This window comes from Aphelocoma coerulescens, chromosome 1A (assembly GCF_041296385.1).
Source record: "Aphelocoma coerulescens isolate FSJ_1873_10779 chromosome 1A, UR_Acoe_1.0, whole genome shotgun sequence".
Classification (NCBI taxonomy): domain Eukaryota; kingdom Metazoa; phylum Chordata; class Aves; order Passeriformes; family Corvidae; genus Aphelocoma; species Aphelocoma coerulescens.
The window spans coordinates 75,993,248-76,017,018 of NC_091014.1; the positions used below are offsets into that span (position 1 = coordinate 75,993,248).

Genomic DNA, 23,771 nt, shown 5'->3' on the forward strand with positions numbered 1-23,771 from the left:
TTTGTCTTTTCCAAAACTCCAAGCCCAGCAGCACTGAGTAACTGCTTTACAGCCTTTTTTTGCACTTCCCTCTCTCGAGTTTCTCTCACTCTTATTTTCCCTTATCATCTCAAGGTTCAGCTGCCAGCCCCTTGCCTTGGCTCTCTTTCTATCCTGACATGGCTTTTTCTCCCTGAAGGAATTCCTGTGACCACACTGATTTTATGCTACAAATCAATTCACTCCTCTCTCCCATTTCTTCCTCTTTGAGCTAAACAGCTCAAATACTTCCCTGACTTAATCAAATCCTCCCACACACTCAATTGTAGTTGCCCTTGACTCACTCAGCTCTTCTCTTCCCTCCCCTATAATTCTCTCCTCCTCCGTCACAGAAGCGTTTCTGCCTGTTCTTAAATGCTTGCTTCCTCTAGCACCTCTTCTTCCCATCCCAGGATTTAATCTCCTCCTGCTCATTTGTATCCCACTATTTTCTGCTTTTCTCCTGAGAAGGCTTGTTCTTTTCATCATCATTTCAGCATGCTTTAGTTTTCCTATAATGAGTAAAAAGCAACAACAGCCTTTTGTCTCTCCACCTATTCTTCCCCTCCTCTTCTGTATTCATCACTGAAATTCTAAAATGAGGTGCACAGGATTAGTCTTAAGAGTTCTTGTCCTCAGATATATTTCCCCCTGCTGCCTTCCCATCTGTCTGGGCCTGCATATGTTTACTTTTATAGTTCTCCTTATTCAGAGACATAGAAACAAGTCAATCAAGTGTCTCTTTGCTTTATGATACTGTGATCACTGGGATTTAAAAGCAGAAGGTGAACCTAAACTGTCTTTTAATATTCATGGTGCAGAGGTATCCTGTAGGCTATTTCAGGATTCCTATAATGATTCAGAATGCTAACAAGGACTGGAGGAAAGGGAGGATTTATCATTTTCTTTTCCCTTCTCCATATCAGGATTTTGAAAGAAAGAAAATGAGGACAGATATAACATCACAGAGAATCATGGGAGTCCCATAAGACACAGTTATTAAAAATGGCAAAAGCACAAATAGAGCTATGAACACCTGATGAAGGAAGAAAAAAAGATAAAGGATTTGTTTCAGACAGACAGCTAAAAGACAGAGTGTGTGTCATAGGATCCAGATTCCACAGTTAGAGTAGATGTGTCTATTTTTAGAAAATAATTATGCACATGGAAGTACATGGTGAAGGCAGGATGGGCTATGTTTCATCTCTCAGGATCAGGATATGTCAGACAGACTAGACACAGAGAAAATAATCTGGCTCAACAACAAAAAAAAAAAAAAACAACCAACAAAACAGATTCAACATAATGTATTGTTATTTTGAATCTCAGGTTTCATATCAGACCATAAAGATTTGTCATCTTATCTTTCAAACACAACTTACTCTACATTTCTGTACTTATCCTTCTGTGGTAGTTTTATGGTTCAGTGAGCCATAAAATGAGCCTACTGGAGCATTCTAGACCATAATCTAGATTCTCTTCTGGTATAAAATGCTTTTGCTTCCCCTGAGGCATAAATGTTTTATTTTTCATAAGGTCTTTAAATTAAGTGCTTCTAATCCATGTTGCAACACTGTGAGTGAATACACAAAATACAAGGACACAAACAAGAACAAAAAACTTTAAGTACTGTTAACATAAGAAAGTATAAATACCTCTCTGTCATGTCCAGAGCCCTGGGGCTGGGCAGGTCCTATGCTGCATCTTCTGGAGGTGTTGGTTAAAGAAGTTTCCCCATTTCCACTTTCTTCTCTCACTTTTTGTCTAAATGGATAATTGTCTAAGAAAACAGGACTTGGAGCATCCAGACTGTCAAAGCCTATCTGAAACCCCAGATTTATGTTGCCTCTTTCCACATTTGAAACTGAATTTCCACTATTCCTTCCATGGAGTTCTCTCTCGAGATTGTAGGGGTGGGAATCCACCACAGAGAAGTTTCTGCAATCAGGTAGCAAAGAAGATCTGAAGCCAACCATGGGTGACATGGTGCCTTGCTGCCAGTGAGAAACTGGATTTCCAGGGTAAAGTTCTCCATAAGCAATGAGAGGCTGACCATGAAGATGCTGGTCAGGCACAGTGCAACTGAAAAGGTCTGACGGGAAAAACATTTCTTTGTGGTGACGTGGATGGGATGAGCCGTAAAAGAAAAATTCATTGCTGACTTCATCAACGATTCGATCGAATCCTAGAGGGATGTCTCCATCAGAACCAAAATGGTACAGGGGGTAAGATGCTTGGTCCCCAGGCTGTCCTTCACAGAATTCACTGTGTGAGAAGGGCACCCTCCCAAAGTGTGCCATGGCTGATTGTTCACTTCAGTCCTTTTGGTCCTCAGGAAAGTCTCAGAGTTCCAAGGTCAAGAGAGCAATGTTTGGAACTGGAGCTACCTGAAATGAAGCACAGAATGGAAGTTAAACCCCAAAATATCTAATGTAATGAAAGCACTACACTGCTTTGGTCTTTTTTGCTTTAGAGCTTTCTCCAGAGAGTGGAAATATTTTCTTAAAGTGGAGTTAGATTATTCTTTTGTCTGATACTTGTTTCCAGACATTATTATTACTATAGTTGTAATAATAATGCCAATAACAAATTACTACTATTATTATTATCCTCAACTCCTAAATAATAGCAACAAGATGGCTGCAACAACTGATCTAAATATTAAATACTAATTCTGACAAATATAAAAGAAAATCTTCATGCTTTTCCCCATCATTTCTACGCTTGCAAAGCACACAATTCAGGAATATAAATCCAGCAGTTAGGAAGGCTTTGTCTTAATGGCTGTCAATTTCATTCACATTTTCCTCTTTTTTTGTGCCTCCAATTCCTTCATATTCTACCACTTTTTATCTTAGTGCAATCAGGTGAAGAAAGTTAAGTCAAAGAATACAAAAGACATGGATCTCCTATTAATATTCAAAACACTACACCCCAAAAGCTAGGATATAGCATATATATGGGGAAAAAATGACAAATAAATTAATTTCAGGGTTTTTCTGGTTTTTTGTTTTGCAAAAGAAATTTATCTTCAAAGCCTGAGGCTGGACTTGTTTTAGCAAATTAACAGGCAAGGGCATGAGCTTCTGCAGCTCCATCATTAATGTTGTTACTAGCAAACTTCCTGATCTGATTTTGGCATGTGCCAAGTACTCCTATGGTTCAGATGGGCAGCCTGCACTGGAAACTGCTGCCAGTAGGCATGAGGATGTATTTTTTAGGAAGGGAGTTTAGTTCTACAACCAAAGTCTATTCTGGGCCATTTGCCCTCAAGGCCTTGGCCTGTTTCATTTACTGACACAGATGTAGCCTAAAACCCACAAATGACACAGAACAGCAATACTACACACTGCACACAGTTGTGCTGGAGTACGTTGTCATCTAAAAGAAATAGAAACATCTGATTTAATAAGTCAATAAAAAAATGTATTCCCAAGCAGGAATGGAAAAAGCTATTGAGATAAAAAGTGTGCTCAGAAATTGCTAAAGCTTAGCTCTACAAATAGATTTTCCATTAAGTCTCCAAGATACTGTATTAGTTTAGATAATAGCATCTTGCAATGAAAATCTGTGTTACAGCAGAAGGTATTCATCCCAATTTTATTTATTTTTGTTTCATTTTAAGTCCAACTCTAGGTGACATAAGCTTCTGTCGCCCATAGTGTGGAATGAGAAGCGAAATGAAAACTTAAACAGGCTGAAATAAAACCTGCAACTCAGAGGCTGGGCTACTCTTTCAAGCACTCCACTTAGTAATTCCATGTGTTGCTTTAGCAGGGTTGAAAAAAACCCCACATTTATGAAACTACACCAGGCCACATAACCAAAATGATGCATACCACTCTGAATGGTGATCTAAACTGCAATTATGGTTTTGCAGCTTTCTCTCAGAATGAATCCTGAGGTCCACTATGTTTTTAGATAAAGATGACACCATTAAAAAAAAAAATCATAACAACAGGAGTTTCTTGTATGAAATTGCTCCCATTTACAGCTTTCTCTGTTTTTCATTTCTACAGCAGGTAAATAAAAGAAGGAAAACAAGAAAGAAAATTATATAGCCATTAAATTAAGAAGTATAAGGTCTTTTACTGTTTTTTAAATTCACCTTAAAAATTGGAATGTTTCAGGAAAATATAGAAGATAAAATAATGAAATCTCCCTCCAGTCCCATCTTCCTTAAAAAAGCTTGGCTGTCTGGAAGACTATAAGGCCCAGAAAATACAATACCTTTTACACCCTTTCAACTGTTTCTAAAATACTTTCCTTGAATTTCAAACAAATTCTGTTTACGATGACACATAAATGTCTAACATAAAACCTTGCTCATTCACCACTGTGGCTTTCTGTAACCTCTGCACAGACAAATATTCACACACAGAGCCCAGCTCCATCTGTCTGTATATCAGTGCTTGTCTCCTGCACTCTCCTTGCTGTCCAGGGGAAGTATTGCTTTCCTGCTGGGAACACACAGAGTTTAGCTGCAGTGCCAAAGGCTGCTCTGTGCATCCTGCCCCTGCTCTCCTCACTGGGCTGGGAGCCCACCTGGATCAGGGCACAGGGAGGGTCTGGCAGGGAGCAGACAGTGGGACAGCCTGGTTTGTAGCATGGTGCCTCTTTCATATAGGCTTGTGTTTAAAACTGACCCTGGAGACTGGAAGCTCAGCATGCTGTGGTGCAAATATCGGTGGTGTAAGTTGTGCTAGTTTGGTCAGAACCACCAGGCTCTGTATTTGGGCCAACTCCTCGTCCTTTTTAAAGCAGCATACAAGGTTCAGGGAAGGATCTGGCTCTTTGCCAGCCACTGTTTCACCTTCTGAATCTTGTCAAGTGCAGTGATAAAACAATTTTCAAAAATCATTAAAGAGGCAAAATTTATATGAATTTTTTATAAAACACTAAAACACTTAAGTTTTTAGTTTAGGTTGTTTTGGTTTTCTTTTTTTTTTGGTTGTTTTTTTTTTTTTTTTTTTTTTTTTTTTTTCGCATTGTGGTTTCTCAATTCACATTGAATTTTGGAGGGTTTGGCTTTTTTCTCTTACAGCTCTGAAGTCCTCCTTGTCCTTTTGAATGACAGCTGTATTTTCACATAATCGTGGTTCTGGGATCAGGGTTTTAAGGGAGAATCCCAACCAATACTGTAAAATATCCACTACAAACCAAGGGACTTGAGGGTCTCACGGCATTGTAAGCACACAAAAATACTTTCCACACTTGGACATGCACATGAATCCTTGTAAAAAACTTGGCACACTGCAGGCTCGATTTTCCCTTTTACCACATCCCAGGAGGAGATGACTGGATCACTTGCTAAGCAGTAAGAATATCTGCTGAAACTCCTTACCTGAAACACAACTTGTTAGAAGGATGTACAGCCTCCTGTGCCTTGCTGCTCACAGACACTTTCAGGTGACCTATGTGCTTTCAGTATCAAGGAGGCGTAACTCTTCCCTCAGGAGCTTTCCTTCCTGTTTAACCGGTTCATGGCGGTGGTGATTCTTTTCCCAAATCATCCCTCAGGGAAAATTCCAGCTGCAGTAACAATAAAAAGGTAACACCTTATCTATTCTCTTTCTTGATTTGGAAACACAACCATACTTTTTATTTTTTTATTTTTTTTTTATTTAATATAGTGGTAGATTATCTCACACTTTCAGTGCTAGTTTCCAACATGCTTAAAATAACAACTTCATTGAAGGGAAAGAATTGCCTCTTAGGAACACTTCTGCACAAGAACAGGATTCAAAAATTTTACTCCATCTTCACACAGCTTCCACCTCCATGCTCTGAAAGGCGCTCCCAGCTCCAACCACAGGGGAGGGGGACAACACAAAACTCTGATGGCAGAGCGGCCCTCTGGCTTTGGCTCCTCAGTGTGCAGAGCTGGGGTAGTACAATGGTGGAAGAACCTCCCTTATGTTGGGATATTTCCCAGGGACCAGTGAGGACTTGGCTCTCTGCAAAGGGCCTGAAGAGCTGGAGTAAACACAGCACTGGCCACGTCCATCTTCCGAGACCTCAAAGAGCCCGGGACCCTCCATAAAAGGGAGCAGCAGAGGCCACTCCAGACACAACACAGAGGGAGTTCCCTCAGGGACCATTTGCCTTCACACTTCATACCATTCCTTAAAAAGTTATAAATTGCTCCACTGAAGTGGCTATTCAGAATTCAAACAAATCCCAAGGTTGTAACAGGCACGGAAATATCCTCAGAAACAGCGAGGGAGTAAGTGTCAACAAAACTGTATTTTGGTTAGAAAAAGCCACGCAATAAGACTGAATAGATTAGGATAAAGTATATAAAGTTAATAATTAATATCAGATATCGTATATCTGAAAAACTGAAGTAATAATTTGATAAAGCACTACAGGAAAAAAGCCCTAGCCTTTAAAGCATAAAAGCTGTCAACAATGTCACTGTGATTTAAAAGCAGTTAGACAAGGACAAAACTTATTTCAGTTGGTGAAAGCTGATGCCTTTTTTGTCTTATATTCATAGATTCTCCATATATTCTCAAAATGTCAACTTGCTCCACAAGCTATTTGGTGGCATTTGTGCTGTACTGTACTCATTACCAGTGATTACTGTGAAGTGATCCTGAGAGAGAGGAACACACCAATTTTAGGAGCTGCCATTTCAGAGTTCGTGGCAGTGGGGTGTTGCTTCACCTCAGGGCGATTGGGCACAGCTGAAGGAGGAGGATTGAGAAAACAGGAAACGCGCATGGGAAGAGCTCCTATTCCCAAGCACACACAGAATGCTACACACATAATACAAACCGAGCTGGGACCCCTCTGCCTCTCTCCCCATGGTGATTTCTAGGAGAAGGCTATGAAGGTTTTCCTTGGGAAACACTGAACATTTTCAGAATTTTCTCAGGCTCTTAGGGTGGCCACTATTTTTCTGTTTCGTGCTTCCCATTAAAGGAGCAGACAGGGAACTGCTGAATCACTTTCTACCCTAATTCCTCCTAGAGCTACCAAGAGTTGTCTCCTCCTCTTTTGCTGGCATGTGGGACAAAATCTCCAGAGACAAAGAAAACTAGACAGTCCCTGGGATGTCTCCTCTACTCCTGTTAGATACTCTCGCTGCTCCACCACCCGGCAGGAGCGGCAGCTCACTCAGATTAAGGAAGAATCGTGGATTTGATTTAGCTGTGCACTTTGGAGCCCGGTCTGATACAGAGCTGCAGGGAAAGAGCTGGCAAAATAATCACCGCATCCCCCCCAGAATGGAACACACTATCTTCAGCAGGCTTTTACTCACAGTGTTGCTTCACGGGCAGTTTGGAGCTTTCTGAAACAGCACTCTTGCGTCTGAAGCCTCCAGGCTTCGAGTAATAATAGGCTTGCAAAGGGAACGCAGCAAAGTGTTTTAGCAATCCGTGGGGATGGAAAACTGGCTAACCAGAGAGCCAGTGAGGAAACTGCTCCATTTCATAAAAGCTGCGTCCTTCTGTGCTACTATTCTCCAGTGCCACCTACTGTTATTTCCCCAAAACTGTGAGGCAGGGAATAGAGATCACTGTGTCGAGCACGGTGGCAGCTAAGCTTTACGTCTGGCTACAGGGAACACCGTCTTATCTATCACCATCGCTGACAAATATGGTCCCTCTCAGAAAGCTGTTCTTTTGGGGAAAGATTCATGATTGCTGAGGTCCTGCTTGAAGAGGGTGTGATATTTCTCCTGGAGCACTGTATCAACAAAACTACATAGATACATCAGGGTTTTTCCATGTGCTGGCAAGAACAAATGCCAAGATGTTGTGTTTAAGCAGCAGCTGAACAAGAACACTGGTTAAAAAAAAAAAAAAAAAAAAATTAAAAAGATTTTGTTTTGTATTACAGGCCCTTATTTCTTTCTCACAAGTTTCATCAAGCAGGGGTTATGCCTTCCTACCTGTTAAGTAAAACCCAGCAGAGTAGATGCTGCCGGGCAAAGAAAATAAAAGTTGCAACAGACACAGTACAGCGGTTGAGTCATTACAATGATTCATCGGTAAAGGAGACATTTGTTGTAAAGGGCAAGAAGGACTTTCAGTGAGTGAAAACACTCCTCACCCTCTTTTTACTCACACAGAACAAGTAAGGGAAAGGACGGAGAGGAAAGAGGGGGCGGGAAGAAAAGTTCCACTTTTATGAGAAAAACAAATTGAAAAAAAAAATTGTTTAACATAGAGAAAACATTTTCACAGGCTCTGATGACACCTACACGTAATATACAAAGTTACTAAGCTACCAACACCCTCCTGAGGTTTGAAATAGGCTGTTGTGAAAGTTCAACCTCCACAGCCTGCACACACTGACTGCAAAGCTAGCTAGGACTAAATGTAGCCTACAGAATTTAATCTCTCCTTTTATTTGAACATCTTTTGTACTTTGATCCTCTGAAAGGAACAGCGCCCTTCAACAGAGTTGTTCCTGGCAGAAACAATTACTCCAGCTTTAAAAAAAAAATCAAATCGCTGAAAAAATGAGGTGCTGAAATGGAGAACAGTGTTACTGTACACTAAAATATACAGTTAAAATAAGACAAGCAGGCAATTTTTTATGTGTATACATACAGATACACCCACACTCACGTATGAAGGCTTATGTATGTGTATCTAAACACACATGTATATGCATACAAGTGTATATATGTGTACACATACAGAGATCTCTCTATAAAAGCCTAAAATATGTGCATACATACAAACGTCTATTGAATGCTAAGTGACCCAAGAAGAGAGCTTAAATGATTCAGAAAAGAAACCAAACCACAAGTTTCAGCTGAAAGTCAAAAACCCTGAAGCTGAGGAGCGCTTAAAGTCAAAGCTTTTGCTCATATGGCTTCATAAATTTCACTTTGTTTTCTTCCATTTCTCTTACCTTCTCTGATTTTTCCACTGCTGTCTTTTGCTGTTCTTTCCGTCTTCCCAGCCCAATGTGTCTGCTCAGTGGCTTTCTGGGAAATTCACTCCGTCACTCCGGTGTATTCAATAGACTTTGTTGACCTTCTAGAAACTGTTCATACCACAGACTGTACAAATAGAAAAACAGCCTTGTGATACGGGCACAATGGTAAGATAAGCTCCTAGCCATGACAGCAGGCTTTCCCTATAGAAAATGTAGCGAGCTGGCTCATCACTGTTCCCAAGACCCCCTTCCACTGCAGCTCGTGGTGCTTGGGCCTTCTGCAAGGCTGCCAGAGGAGAAGGAGAGCAAAGAGTCCCCCAAAGGACAGAGCTCAACCACTGACTCTGGCAGACCAGGGCTCTACTGTCTTTACCAAAGAAAACAAATTAATAACTCTTTAAGCATAAAAATAAAGGTCAAAGGAGCTGACTCTCCCTCTACCCTGCTCTGATGAGAACTCACTTGCAGGCCTGCATCCAACTCTGGGGTCCCAGCACAGAAGGACATGGAGCTATTGGAGTGAGTCCAGAAGGTCAGAGGGATGGAGCACCTCTGCTATGAGGAAAGGCTGGAAAAATTCATCCTGGAGAAGAGAAGGCTGGGGTGACCTTGTTGCAGCCTTTCAGTACCTGAAGGGAGCCTACAGGAAGGATGAGGAGAAACTTCTTGCAAGAGCATGTAGTGACAGGATAAAGGGTGATGTCCTCAAACTGAGAGTAGGTTTAGATTGGATAGCAAGAAGAAATTCTTTACTATGAGGGTGGTGAGGCTCTGAGGTTGCTCAGAGAATGTGGATACCCCATCCCTAGAAGTGTTCAATCCCCTTGCATGGGGCTCCAAGCACCCTGGGATAGTGGAAAGTCCATGGCAGGGAGGTTGGAACAAGAAAATCTTTAAGGTCCGTTTGAAACCAAACCATTCTATGATAGAGCCCTCTAAAGCCAAGGAATAGCTTATTAGACAATGTAAACCTTTTCTCTATTTGCAATATTGCACATATTGCAGTATTACAACATCTTAAATACTACAATATTTCTGAATTTTCCCTGAACTTCTTGCACATGGTCAGCTTCTTATATCTTTCCTCCAAGTTTAATTTTACTGTCATAATTGCTCACAGTAAAATTGAAGCTGTTGTTTAAAAAAAAAAAGCAAACAAAAAACCAACCATATGGCTTTTATTAAAAAAAAAAAAAAAAAAAAGAGTTTGTGGGTGTATATATAATTTTTTAAACCAACTGAACAGCATTCCTTATATGCAATTCAGGACATAAAGCATCTGCTTAGATAGCTAATTTGGCTGCATACTTAGGTTGCCTATGCATGTCAGCAAAGCATTCATTACAGTTTTCATTACAACTTTACCTGCAGCATGAAAGCCAACAATAATTTACTTAAGTTTTCACATAAATAATGCAAAGGGATGGCTTACCTGCAATAAAACATATTTCTGCAAACTCCTGTGTGCAAATTAAGCTCACAGCAGCCCTCTGCCACAATTGGGCCGGCCCATGAATGAGTGGCTGGCAAAGAGATACTTGCAGAGCTGAGAACACAGCTTCATCTATCACCCCAAAGTACCTTCCCCATCAATGGGACACACACACACACACACATTATTCTTAAATACCAGCTGCTCTCTGCTGTGTCAGGCCCTGTGCTTAGGCTGCTGGTGGTTTTCCTAATGATGTTTTTGTAGGTATGAACCAGGAGGGCAGCAAGGAAGACTCTTCATTCCCTGTCTAGAATTAAACAGGTGAGGTGCCTTCCCTAGGGCTGGACAAGACACCCCTACTGTGGCACTTGTGCAGCAGCAGGCATACCCCCTGCTTGATACCAAAGGCACTCATCCCACTGCAGCAGCCATGACTTGGATTTGTTCTCTGTCTTGCACTACTTTGGGCAGCCTGGGCAGCCCTTACTGCTCCCACTCTTTTGGTCTCCCCATCTTGCTCTGAGTTCCTCTCAAGAGCAGGAGTGGGTCGGTGCAGGAAGGGAAGCAGCAGCACGGTGCTTCACATCAGAGGTGAGCCACTACACCTGTATCCCTGGGGAGAACAGCAAGGCCCTGGGGGAAGGGCAGGACAAAATCCTGCTGAAGCAGATACCATGGGGAGGATAAAGGAGGAGGAGTTCATATCCATGCATGGTGGTTTCTACAGGTGTCTTCCAGGGACACGTTCCCAGCTCACAGTGAGCTCAGATCATCTGGCAAGCATTGGCTTAGGAAAAGAAGAGAGAAAAGCAAGAGAGCTCTACTCATCTGCACCCATTCAACAGCCCACGAAAAACCCTCATTCAAAAAGCTCAACAGTCTCTGCAGAGGCAGTCATTTCTGGTACTTTTGGGTGGGAGTAACTAGTATAAGAGAAACAAATATTGACATCCATCACCATGGCCTACAAGATGGCCAAAATCACCTGCACTAAGTGCATGAACACAGATGGGAAGAGACACACCCTTCACCTCAGTTACTGGGGCAAGTGAAAAAAAACAGGAAGCTCTGGGTGCATTCCCTACATTCAGTAGTAATGTCTCATCACCCCTGCCCTACCAGTCTGTGCATAGCTCATTTCACTCTCCTTTGTGGCTCATGCAAAATAAGAAACCTCAGTTTAGAAGAGGCTTTAGACTGGGGTGGTGACTCTGTTGTAAAGAACTACATCACAAGCAGCACAACTATCTCCCTTCTTTCCCAAGCAAGTGCTGACCTTACCAGATCCACCCAGTCCCAAGAACAGCAGCACTACACTGCTCCTTCCAGTTCTGGCAGTGGCAGCACGGGGAGCTGTCCTGATGGCCCGGAAGCCTGACTGCAAACTGCAGCACTCAGGTCAAACATGACCCCGGGCTGTGCCTAACAGCAAATGAACACAGAACTCGCTGCCATTTCAGCTTTCACTAAGGGCTGCCTGGGTTTTTTGAAGAGGAGGGGACAGAAATTTCAGAATGTAAAACAAGCCATTTGACCCTGTAAGTTGGGAATTGAAGACATAAAACAAAAAACAAACCAAAACGAAAGAAACACGAGGAAACTTAAATGCACCGGACATTCAGGCACTGAGGTGTCATCTCAGAAGGCTGTGCTCAGGCCTCCAGGACATGGCCTAAAATAAGATACCTGCTGTTCCACAGCAACATGCCCTTCCTTTGAGGTGTAGTGTCACAGCAGGTTACAGTCACTGAAATTTGAGACTCTAAGCATGATTTATCTTGCTCTTAAAACAAGCCTCATCCAAAGGGCTCCTTGAGCGTCTGCACTTCCTTCCGACTGCCTCAATTAACTGTGCCGTGTCTACATTATAGCACCAAGCCCAGGAAAAATCCAGACATCCTAGGCTGAGGCTGGAGCCCACTCATAATAGATAACACACTCCTAATACATTGCTCGTGTCTGCTGCAGACTAGGAATAGCTCTCTCATTCTTCACTTGGTTGATCTACTTTTATATCCCTGATTCAAATGGAGTTATGCAAACTTCACATTTGCTATCAGGCTATGAAGAAGCCTATTGTAACGAGGATATGCTTTTCTTAGATGTAAATGTACATGCAAAATAGAAAGAGCTTTGATACTGAGATTTTTTTTCCCCCGAGGTTCAAGTATTATATCATTTTAATAATATTCCATTTTCCTTTTGCACTCATTTTTAGAACATCTTTTGTATTAGCTCCGAGTATTATAATTCCTTCAAAATTCCTCTGGAGGGCACTATTACCATAACTATGCAATTAGCTACAGCTGGATGTAATAGCGATAAACACTAAATAGCCTTGTTGGCAGGAGGCAGAGTGTCATTTAACCAAGACAGCTTCTTTACTGCTGCCTGGGTTGTTACTCTGCTTTAGAGAGTATGGGGAAACCTTAGTTACAAAGAGGAAGATAATTTAGAAATTATAATTGCAGAAGTTTGTTTTGCAAAAAGGTGCTGTGGATTTGTTTGGGGTTTTTTTCCCTATCATCATCTTTGTTAGCAAGTACTAGAATTTGGTACAATCACTCAAAGGCTTCGCAAAAGTGATATTTCCCAAGGCACGGGATGTTTTGTGATCTTTTGGGCTGGGAAGGGATGGAGGAACTGATTATCTTGTGGCCTCTTCCTGCTGTCCTGCTCCTGTGAGACCTGTGCTCCAGTCTCTTTCCATTCCCCACAGCTGCCCTGTTCCGCAGCGCAGAGCAAGGTCATCTGTTCCTCCAGGATTTAGAAAAGCCAGTGCGACATGAAGCGAGGGAAGGATCCTATTTTGGAGCTAGGAGAGCGATTATGACACACCAGGGTCTCTTAGAAGCTGCGGTTTTTTTCAGAACTGAGAAGGACATCAGAAGCGAGCCTCGCAGCTCACAGGGAAACTTTTTCAAAACAGGAATAAACTCTTGAAAGCTTTGAAAGGTCAACTTGAAAGTGAACGCGTCTGCCTGATCCGGCCGCCCTCTTGTGATCGCGGAGTAGATTGCAAGATCATTTCATCTGAGTGCTCAAGAGATTTCTTCAGGTAAAACAAGAGGTGAACTGCGATCCTCAGGGCTCCGGGTTTGACTTGTTTCGTGGCGGGGAGGTTGGGTGGGATTATTCCCTCCTGCATTTTCTGGGAAGCATCATAATTTTGTGCAGAAAAGATATATTCTTTATTTTGATTTTCCTACTTCCTCTTGTTCCTTTTCCTTTTATGACTTGCACAGATAGTTAGCTCATCTATTTTCCAATTAGGCTAGAAATTATTCGAGCAGGTGAAATACTTGTGTGAGAGTTAAAAGGATCTTGGGATATTATATCATGTCGAAAAAAAATATACTGATATACTATGGTTTTAATTAGGTCATCAAGCAGAGAAAAGATGAAGGGTATATTTCAATTGTGACAGGAATTACGTGTAACAATCTAATGTTACGGAGAATCAGCAGAATAAAAAAAATCAAAACAAAACAGAAAAAAACCTATTAGAATAAAAATAAAGAGAGGTTTTTAATTAACTTGTTGTGAACTTAAGTTTGGAACTGCACTGGTATTTTCAATTTGTAAAAATTATCCTTGCTCATTTTCATTTATTCCTTCCACATTTCAGCCTGAATTCTCATTTATTAATGATCACCTAATTCAAAGACAGTCCCCATAACTGTGTTTTATTTCAGGATCTTTCCTCCTTCACAATATCTGCATTGCCACACTGAACACTCACAGCTTCTCTTAATCACTACCCTCTAACTGCAATTGAAGCATTTTGGTTTAGATTAAAAGATTTTTAAAAGCATTAAAAAAAAAAAAAAAAAAAAAAAAAAAAGACATGAACTTTACAAATAGATGTAAGAGAGAGAAAAGAAAAAACAAAAAAAGATAGGTCAGATTTTGGGTAGACCAACCTTGACATTGTCCTTTTAAAGCACTCCCCAGGCAGCTTTAACTTTTGCAACCAGCACTCAAGCAGCCTCTCACCCTAGGGCCCAGTCATCTTGGCAGGATGACAGAGGTCAGCATTTCACATGAATGAACAATTTCTCCGATATATAAGGCAAGCATTCAGCTCCCTCTCTCTCTTTTCACCTGTCCTTTAAAGTTTAAACCAGGGCTATCATAGGTACTGTGCCCAATGCAACGAAAATCCCTCTTTCTGTTAACCCTTTGAACTCTTAGGATGGAAGTGACACCTCAGAGTTTGAAACTGAGAGACAGTAGGCACAGAAGGGCTCCTCTTTCAGCCCTCCCATGCCAGCTTTTCTTTCCCTTCCATGTAGTTTCCCTTGCACCAAACCTCCCCATTGCCTCTCTAACTCAGCCACCAAAATCTTGCAGAGCATTCCAAGTGTGAGCACACACAGTGAGGCCGAGGAGGTGCAGTACCCCGATTCACTTTTTGGATAACACGTTTCTTTCTGCTTTGAATGTGACTGGCACTTCCAATCAAGGCACCAGGCAATACACATAAATTTTCTCAAACTCAAAGGGCCTCAAAGTGGTCACAAATCTACATGCTGTAATCAAAGATTTAACTCTTTGGTCCTAAAATCCAAGAGACAAGAACCTTACCTGTTATTAGATGATCCAAATGGGTATGGAAGCACAGTTATCTGCCCAAATTCTCTGGACAGCTCTTAGAATGCACCCTTTGTGACTTTGGTTCAAGCTGAGTGTTGAAGTAAACTAAAAAGGAGAAAGCAGAGGGAATTCTGGATAAAGAAACCTGCACTGGGTTTGCTGTGCTGTTACATAAACAGTCAACTTCTGCACTCCCAAAACTCTAAACTCAGATCACATTTCTCTGGGTTAGGCTAGCTCTGCTTTAAACTGGTGTGCAAATTTTTATGGGAAAAAAAAAAAGAAAAAAAAAGCCATTCAGAAACAAATCTCTGGGCAGCTATTAAACACAAAATAATGATTCAGCAAGATTTGATTGACAGGTTAGATTAAGAAGGCTAAGAAAATAGTGAAAGAGTAGTTTAGAATTCACTAACTATACAGCATTTAGGATAGCCATGAGATAATTTTGTGGTCCCTGGAGCCACATGCTGATGTGTACTGCCTCAAGTTCCTGCACATAAGAAGTGCACATAGCAGACTATCAACTGAGTAGAAACAATTGTGACTGTGAAACAAACCCATCCCTCCTGAGTTCCAAATTTTCCTAAGAGCCATTATGGTCACTGCTTTTGTACCCAAGGAAAAGTTGTAAGCAGATAAAATTGTCAAAGGGCCATGAGACCTAAATTTATGACAGGAAAGGATTAAGAAATTCTGATTTTCTGAGTACCCAACTTGCCCTATCTTTTAGAAGACTGGGTAACTAAAATGCTAAGATGTGCAGGATTAACCACAAGCCTGAGATTTCATTGCACAGAGCACCACTTCGCCTTATCCAGGCAGGAGACTGCAACTGAGTAGACTACAGCCAAGCATTGGATATGCATCTATGTGGACAAATATATCAAAGGAAGAAACATGGAATAGAGCATGGTGTCCCTTTTAGATAACAAGAGAGAAGCTTAAGCTACCCTGATGCTGATAAGCCTGTAGAGGCACCAGAAAAACAACCAACCAACCAACCAATGTTCCATTGCATTTTTTTGATTGAAGCATTTCTGTGTTCTTTCCACATTACTCTTTCCCTCACATCTGAACTGATAAGCTCCATGAAATGCTGAGGTTCAGTTACTATCTTTCTCTGTCCCAGACTGTTGAACCCTTTTGTTGCACCACTGAAACATTTGGGCAAGTCAAGAGATACCCTCTTGCAGTTAGGCACAGCTTGTTGAAAGATAACTGGAAAACTCAAAACAAGGATCCCTTATAGAAACACTCTCTGTTTTAGATTGTTTTCTTCTCTCTGTGAACGGCACTTTTAAACATTTATTTTAAGAAAATTTGCAGGAAGAACAGCGGGGTTTCAGGGCCTCCTTGTTCTTTTATTTGCCAAAAGGCAAAATCTTATGATTCATCTACATCTCTGAGGGCTGAACTGCAGATAGAATTCCCTGGAGCCTGGCCTGAAGAGGCTGTTGCTTCAGTGAATTCAATTTTTCAGGGTATTAAAATCTGAGAAAGTAAAACAGATGACAGGCACTGAGGCTGGAATTCCATCTCCAGAGGAGTTTAATGGGGCTTTCTGCCACTGTCTTCAGGTAGGACAGGATTTCACCCCTGCTTCAGGGGGCAGAGCAGAAAAATGCTGTACAGAATTTAAACACTTATTTTGTAAGGCTGAGTTTGGTAGTGAAATTCAAATTATGATACTGACTTTCCCTGAAAACTCTTCAAAAGCTCTAGACAACAGTGTGATATTATGAATGTTCCACTGCAAGATTGTAAGAAATCAAGGCTATTTCTAAAAATTGCTATATTAAGGCTGTTAATTCTTAGAAGAGGTTAGCCCTAAAGCTCCATTCTCCACTGAAATCTATTATGGAGAGGATAAATGAGACTTCTGAACAAACTGTGGCTTTTCCAAAATAGTCCTAATCCTCCACAGTCCCATCTTTCTCATCCTAAATGTGTGTCAGCAGAGGCACAGGACCACAGCAGAGAAAAACCAGTTTCATCCAATGTAGTGGTGAATCCTCCTCACTGCAGCCTTCCAGAGCCAAACAGAAAAGAAGCCACATGGGGCTGGAGACCACAGACCTCAGCAGTCTTCCTTTGCTTTGCCATGGCCCGGGGTTCTGTGAGATTTGTTGTAGATCCACTTCCATCTCTGGTCCTCCTGTCGGCTCACCTTCCTCCCTGCTTGGAGATGGGAAAGATTTTAGTTAATTTTTGTCTCTAAAAATACTAGCCAGTGTGGACTTATCAACTGCTACTCTTTTGACTACTATAAAAACAGTTTTGACATACAGGAAGTTTTTGATCCTCTCTCTTATCCTCAGAGAAGAAAATGAGGAGAAATGTAGAAGAATTTTGCGTTTAATTTCAACTCACATATATTTTCATTTTTCTGAATATTTTACCTTGATCTCAGTGGTATGATTAGCATATTAAGATATAGGCTGTCTTAATACTGCCAGATGTAGGGAAGAAGGGAAATTAAGAAAGAAAAAGGGCAACAAATAAACCAGGCAAAGCCGTGTGGCAATGCATCAAAAAATCCGAAGCAAAGAACAGCAAACAAGGATGGGAGAAAAAGAGAAAGTCATCAAAGAGGGCAGCAGAGGATGGAAAAAGAAATAAACAGAGGAAGGAAGGCATTATCTAAAGCAGAAGTGCAATGGAGGCAAAAAAATATTGAAACAGCAGAGAGACACCACAGAAATCACAAAGTTGTGGAGAGCAAACAGATAAATTATGAAAATGGCATACAGACAAGAATAAGGGAAGCAAAGGAGCTGAAGGAGGGAAAGAGAACAGAAAGACACCACTTCACCTCTGGCAATACATTTGATGGCAGTCAGGAGGTGACTTGGGGCCTACACCTAGTGGGCTAAATTCCGAGGGAATTAAGGAAAAAACCACCACACCTCCCCAGTCCCACAGACTACCACAGGTCCTGAGGCACAGCATTACAAGCTGCCCTTCAGTGCTCTTCACCTTTCTCTGGGCTAGCAGGATTGCTCTCTTCTTCTCTCTTCTTTTTCTCCAACGTTTTTGCCAACCTCACTTTACCTCCTTAGCTGTCTCCTGCATGTTTCTCCCTTTGCACCTCTTTTTTGCTTGCTATTTTGCACCTTGATTTAAAAGGACAACTATAATGAGTGCTTGTTCCTAACCAGCAGCAGCTGAATGAAAGATGACAGCATATCCACAAAAACTACAGAACAATTCTAATGGAAGGAAAATACATCAAGAGGAAAAAAGAAGCCAGAAAAGGTCAGTGCAATTCAATATTTTGAAGGAAGTTCAGCAGAAGTTGCTTCTGCAACACTGGTCCTTAGCAAGAACTCTTCCTGGTCTGTTTTTGCTGTAAAGAAAGGAGAGCAAACCATAGTTGGAGTACTAATGAAGCACTTCCAGAATTCATGGTGTGGTGGGCTGTGAACACAATGCTGTTAAATATCATTTATTAGAGCTCCTATTTAGCAGCCATCCTGCTAAAAACAGGGACAAGATCACGACACTTGGTTTGGGATTTTGGGTTGAACAATGCTCTATCAATTGATGCACTGTACTAATGTAGCTTTAACTTTCACACTGTATTTAGTCCATAACGGGTGGATTTAAGGGGCAGGAGGGGAACTAATTGAGATTTTCTTTCCTCCTTGAATAAAACCCTGATTGGGGTGGCTCTGCACAACATGGGTAATGCTCCGTTTCAGTGACTTCTGTTATGCACTGGTACAGCTAAAATTGGTGTCTCCCCATGTGAAGGCAGCTCTGTAAACAGGATAAAGTCTGTCTCACTCACTGGGCAGAGTTCTGGACGCACAGGAAGGATCAGCTTGGTTATGAGCATAGCTGAACTTGCACCATCCTCATGGTGAACATGGAGATAACTACTCACTTTTCAGCTCAATCTCTGTTCTCTGGTTACATTCTTAATCTTTCAAACCCAAAACCTTTTGTGAGAATATAGAACTTGCTGGACTACTTATTCCACCACAAAAGTTTCTAAGTTCTGTGATGGCTTTCCTCGTCAAAAGATCAAACCAACCAACCAAAAATGTAACAAACAAACAAAAGCCACAAAAACCAACCTAAGGGGAACAAAAAAAAAATAGGCACCCCAGGTGGTGACTACACTGAGCCAGAGTGTGAATCTACAATGCACTATTTTATTCTAGGGGACTTTAAAAAAAAGCAAATAAGGAAACAAAAACATGTAGAAATATACTTTTGAACGTCTTCACACAAAGCAAGCATTTCTCGAAAAGGAAACCAGAAAAGGACTGATCACTGAACTGAGAATTAAACAGGAGACAACTCAGGCAAGTGAAAAATTACAAGCATGATCCATAAAATATTCTGACAACCGACAAAAAGTAAGCCTTACTGCTCCAAGTCCAAGAAGAGAGTCCAGCTGTGCAACCAGAGCTTTTCAAATTGCCTGACAGGGATGATGCAGTGACCAGTTTTTCCCACAAAGTAGATGGGAATGCAACATCAACTCACACTCATTTCTCTCTGTGCTGCTGGAGTTGCCCAGATGACCCACATGTGGCCCCTGAGTTGAAAACTTATTACACTGTAAGCTCTGGAAATATTACAGTTTTCCAGTTAAAACATTCCAGTGAACCATCAAAGCAATGGACAAGGGGAACTGCTAAGCATGAAAACCAATTATTGCTAAAAACATCGCTTAACTTAGAGCAGAGGGGCAAGGGTTGCTTTAAACCTCAGGGATTACAGATTTTAAATTCAAGTAAAAAAGACAGTTCACAGGACTTTAGGAACTAACTGCCACATCTCTGTAGCCCATGATTTCTGCATACAATTGAAAGGACCTCTCCTCAGTATATGCTCTGTAAATCGAACTTCCTGTAAACTGCTCTCCGTGTTTATCAGGAGAAGCAATGGACATCCAGGCAGCTGAGCACCAGGCAAGATTCTCCCTTCTCTGCCAGGTTCATCTGATTGTGAGCAAGTTTTTGCTTGCACACCCACATTTCAAAATTACCTCTTCCCAAGCCTGGACAAACATGCAAACCACACACCAAGATGTGTGCTTTGCAAAGTGAAAGCTACTGTGTGACTGCAATTCCTTTCTGCACAAAAGTCTCCCTGATGTCTAACAACGGTGTTCACACACTCTGAAACTGCATGTAGGTTAGATCTGGCATAGATTTTTAAACTCCTGGTAAAAAGAACCCCTTTGGCATCCACTGTCAATTCAGTATTAGTTTAAACTTTTTTAAAAGTTTCCATGAGAGTTGCAAGAGGAAGCAAAGTGGCCACAGCCCAGTTCTCCAGCATGAAACAGATGCCAGAAACAGGCTTTCTGTTGCAGAAATAATCATCAGTGCTTAACAAACAAAGAGGGTACAAGTTCAGCAAAGCACATCAGGGCACTCCATCCCTGCAGTGAACGCTGAGGTCAACAGCTTGGACACTTTCCTGAAAGTATGAATATTCCTCAGCTCTTCTGCTGAATAGGGATGAGCTGGTCCCCCATCCAGCAATCCATTACGGTGGCAAAGTGGCTCTTAGTATGCCCAGCAACATGTGTGACAGCAGCAAGTGTTGAGCAGCAGCCAAATTCTGTCTAAGTGAGATAAAACCAGATCCAGGAGGCTAATAAGATAAGGATCAGTGCTCTGTGTACATCTATTCATTCATCAGAGCACCGATTTGAGTGCAGGAAAAAACAAAGGTTATGAGGAAAAATGAAAGGGGGGGGAATAATCCTCCTTAAATGTTATTTATGTTTCAGAAATTTTGTGAGAACGTCGAGTAGTTATTGTCATTGTCAATAACATTTTTCTGAAGGTGCTGACTGGCATGAGGAAGAAGCTGTGCTAAAGCCAAGCTATTCACTGCCTTTCACTCAAGCCCCATTCTACAACAGAGTGCTTTCACAAGAGCTGCAAGAGGCGAGTTTATAGTTGTAAATAAGATATTCTCTGTCACATATTGTACATATCCCTATTTTTTTAACTGTAAATTCCTTAAGGCAGAGACCATTATTAATGCTAAATATATTAAAATTCAAGTCGAATAGCAGAAAGGAAAATAAGCAACAAGTTAATTAAACTTGCAACAAACACTTCATTGGAAAATGTTGCAAATACCCCTGAGGAAAATTTGGAGTATGGAAGAATGAAATGAAGTTAATCAAATGGGCAAAGAAAAAGTTTGCAACTTGAAAATAATACTCTGTCTTCAATATATAAGCATGAAATCAAGTGTTTACTGGGAAAAAGCCCTAGCTATTTTCAGGAGACTCAGCCTGTTTTTACCTGTTTTACAAGGACACACACACATTTAGTGTGGGAATTAAAGAGTCCTTTGCACATGCTGAAATCACCCAGAAATTCCCATTTGTGAGAGGAATACAGGCTGATAGACGATTACAAGTGACTATTTCCACTAAAACACAAACCTTCTTCTTACAGTTGTACCTTATTAAATCTCCTGTGAAGAAAAAGTCTGCATTACCAGGGGAACAGTCATGAGAAAGGAAAACATCTGTCCTGTGGGACTCAGAACATACCTTTAGACCCAGCTTTCATAACTGGAGTTTCTCAATGAAATGTGACCCTACCCATGTGTCAGTTAAGTTCTGTACATGCTTCAGGCAGGTTTTGAAAATCTGTCACGACCATGAGGATGCCCACACACCTCCAACTTCTGGAGAGGAAATCAGTGTACACCTCGTGTTACTGCTGGCACAATTAAAAGCAGCAGACAACCACAGTGATGATCGTAGCATGAAGACTCTCCTGCAAACAGTCAGCATGAAAGCTTTGAAGTTCACTTAACAGGAATCTTCACAGTTGTGGTGCCTAGCTAATTAATTGTGTCTAATTCATTACAGAGAGATAGCAACTTTCTGAAAAAAATATCAAATATCAGGGATTTCTATTTCTTTGTTACTTTCAGTAAAGCTGGAAAAGGATTTCAGGGTTTTCACAGCTCATGAGAGTACAAATTGGCCTTGCCCTCAGAAGAAAATAAAGTATAATTTGAGAAGATTCTTTCAAGTAAATTCCTTTTCGTGCTAAATAGTGAAAAGATGGTATAAAAATCCTTTAAAATGTTTCTTACTTAGCAGACCTTCAGCATTTATAAAAAAAGAGCCACGTTAGCAGGCCAAGAGCTGAAGGGTTTTCAATACACTGAGCAGGCATGGTATGGACAATATGCCCATATTATTGGCCATCTATCAACACACCCTTAATATTGATAAAAGGAACTCATGCCAGTGCTGAGGAGAATCTCTTTTTTGAGGCATGCTGGGCGCCAGGAAGAGGGGACTGGTCCGGAGAGATGGTCCCGGAAGGGATCGCCTTCCCGAGGCCCAGTGTCTTCCTCTCAGCTGCTGGCAAAGGAGGGCCCTTGCAGAGGCTATCAGCTCTTTAGTGATTATCAGCTCGTGATTCCAGCTCAGCTCTGCAGGGCATCCTCCAGGCCAAACCAGACCAGAGAGAGACGAGAGGCCCGTGTGGCTAGTTCCGCACAGAGGTAGCTTTATTGTTGGTTCTCTCCGGCGAAGGGAAAATCCAGGGACGAGCTCTCCCCCCCACAGAGCTAGGTGGCTTTCTTTTATAGGGATACAGGGGATCAGCGGGGGACCAATGGGTTACAGAGGGTCTGGGACGGACCAATGGGTTACAGAAAGATCTGCATAGTGTCTCTCAAAGGATTGTGGGTCCACTTTTCCTCGCCATGACCCAAGAAGCGGCTGCCCCTTTCAGGGAGTCCTGCTGGGCGATTGCAAAATCTCTTGTCTCAGCAGAGATCCCTCCAGGGCGAGGGCTGGGCATATCCCACAGTTTTCAATACACTGAGCAGGCATGGTATGGACAATATGCCCATATTATTGGCCATCTATCAACACACCCTTAATATTGATAAAAGGAACTCATGCCAGTGCTGAGGAGAATCTCTTTTTTGAGGCATGAGAGTTATTTCTATCCTTCCAGTCTTTGTCATCTCTCTGCTGAGATGCCATTTCCAACACACCCCTAAAATTACCAGACTTCAACATACCCCATGGAAAGGACTAAGACTACTGACTCCTTTTACTTAGGCCTCCTGGCAACAAAGTGGTATATTCCTTTACTGCCCTTCAGAGAAGGCAAATCACATGGGGGAAAAGGGGTGAAATCCTAAAAACCACCTAAGCATTGTCATGCAAGACTGGCACCCAAGAGCATCAGACAGAGCCTCAAGAGATCAGGGCTCAGCTACTGGATCTACTCTGAGCTTGAGTCACTTTCCCTGTGCTTGAATTCCTCCATTTGTTTATCCCTAGAGAAGGCTCCAACCATCTTCCTCCGAGCAAACATGCAAAGAAAGAACTTTGTGATTTCTTTTTCGATACTCCCAGGTGTACACAAGGCAGAAGCTGAAAGTGAAAGTAGACAATTTAACAATCAAAACCCAAGAACTCCTCTATATTGGTGAGAAACTGTTCTGCTCTTGAGATGTAGATTGTACTTTCCCAGACGAGGATAATATATATTTTTTTCATGTGATGTATTCCTTATGCAATAGTAGTGATTTTCTTGTCCTGTGCTTTTCATTTACATCAGTACTGAACAAATAAGAAAGAGTTCCATTAAAGATTTCACCACTGTGAAATATGTTAACAGCTGAAAGAAGTTGAGGAACACAGTATATCACTATGCCTCAACAATGGCAGCTAAAAGGCAAAGTTCAAGCAAGTCCTATATCATGTGCCTACTTTCACTTGTATCCAGTTCTTCATTTTCATGCCAAGCAAGCTCAAGTTCTTAATTTTAATTTAATTTTCTATCACTTCCATTTTCCCAGAGTA

The 23,771-nt window shown here is 41.5% G+C and overlaps 1 protein-coding gene and 1 long non-coding RNA gene across 9 annotated transcripts in view; one reads left to right on the plus strand and one right to left on the minus strand.

The window, feature by feature from the left end:
• Nucleotides 1–23,771, minus strand: part of PIK3C2G (phosphatidylinositol-4-phosphate 3-kinase catalytic subunit type 2 gamma) — a 212,025-nt gene that overhangs the window by 183,474 nt on the left and 4,780 nt on the right. For 2 of the 5 annotated variants that reach the window (XR_011148031.1, XM_069003543.1), the window contains exons 2-6: nt 17,027–17,125; nt 14,939–15,052; nt 8,890–9,040; nt 5,363–5,550; nt 1,674–2,405 (exon numbers count right to left, since the gene is read on the minus strand). Coding sequence is in view for 4 of the 5 variants with exons in the window: in XM_069003543.1 (XP_068859644.1) it covers nt 1,674–2,318 (645 nt within the window). In the remaining variant the exon portion in view is untranslated. Of the gene's footprint in view, nt 1–1,673; nt 2,406–5,362; nt 5,551–7,285; nt 7,357–8,889; nt 9,041–9,378; nt 9,492–10,348; nt 10,487–14,938; nt 15,053–17,026; nt 17,126–23,771 lie in introns of those variants that run through there. The other 3 variants (XM_069003544.1, XM_069003545.1, XM_069003546.1) reach the window with 3 other exon arrangements.
• Nucleotides 12,729–22,770, plus strand: LOC138104359 (uncharacterized). Of its 4 annotated transcripts, XR_011148036.1 has the most exons (5): nt 12,729–12,841; nt 13,281–13,409; nt 18,112–18,205; nt 20,759–20,862; nt 21,385–22,770. It is a non-coding gene; the product is annotated as an uncharacterized lncRNA (long non-coding RNA). The 4 variants fall into 4 exon arrangements; XR_011148035.1 differs by having other exon boundaries at nt 12,729–13,409; nt 18,109–18,205; XR_011148034.1 differs by having other exon boundaries at nt 12,729–13,409; nt 18,652–20,862.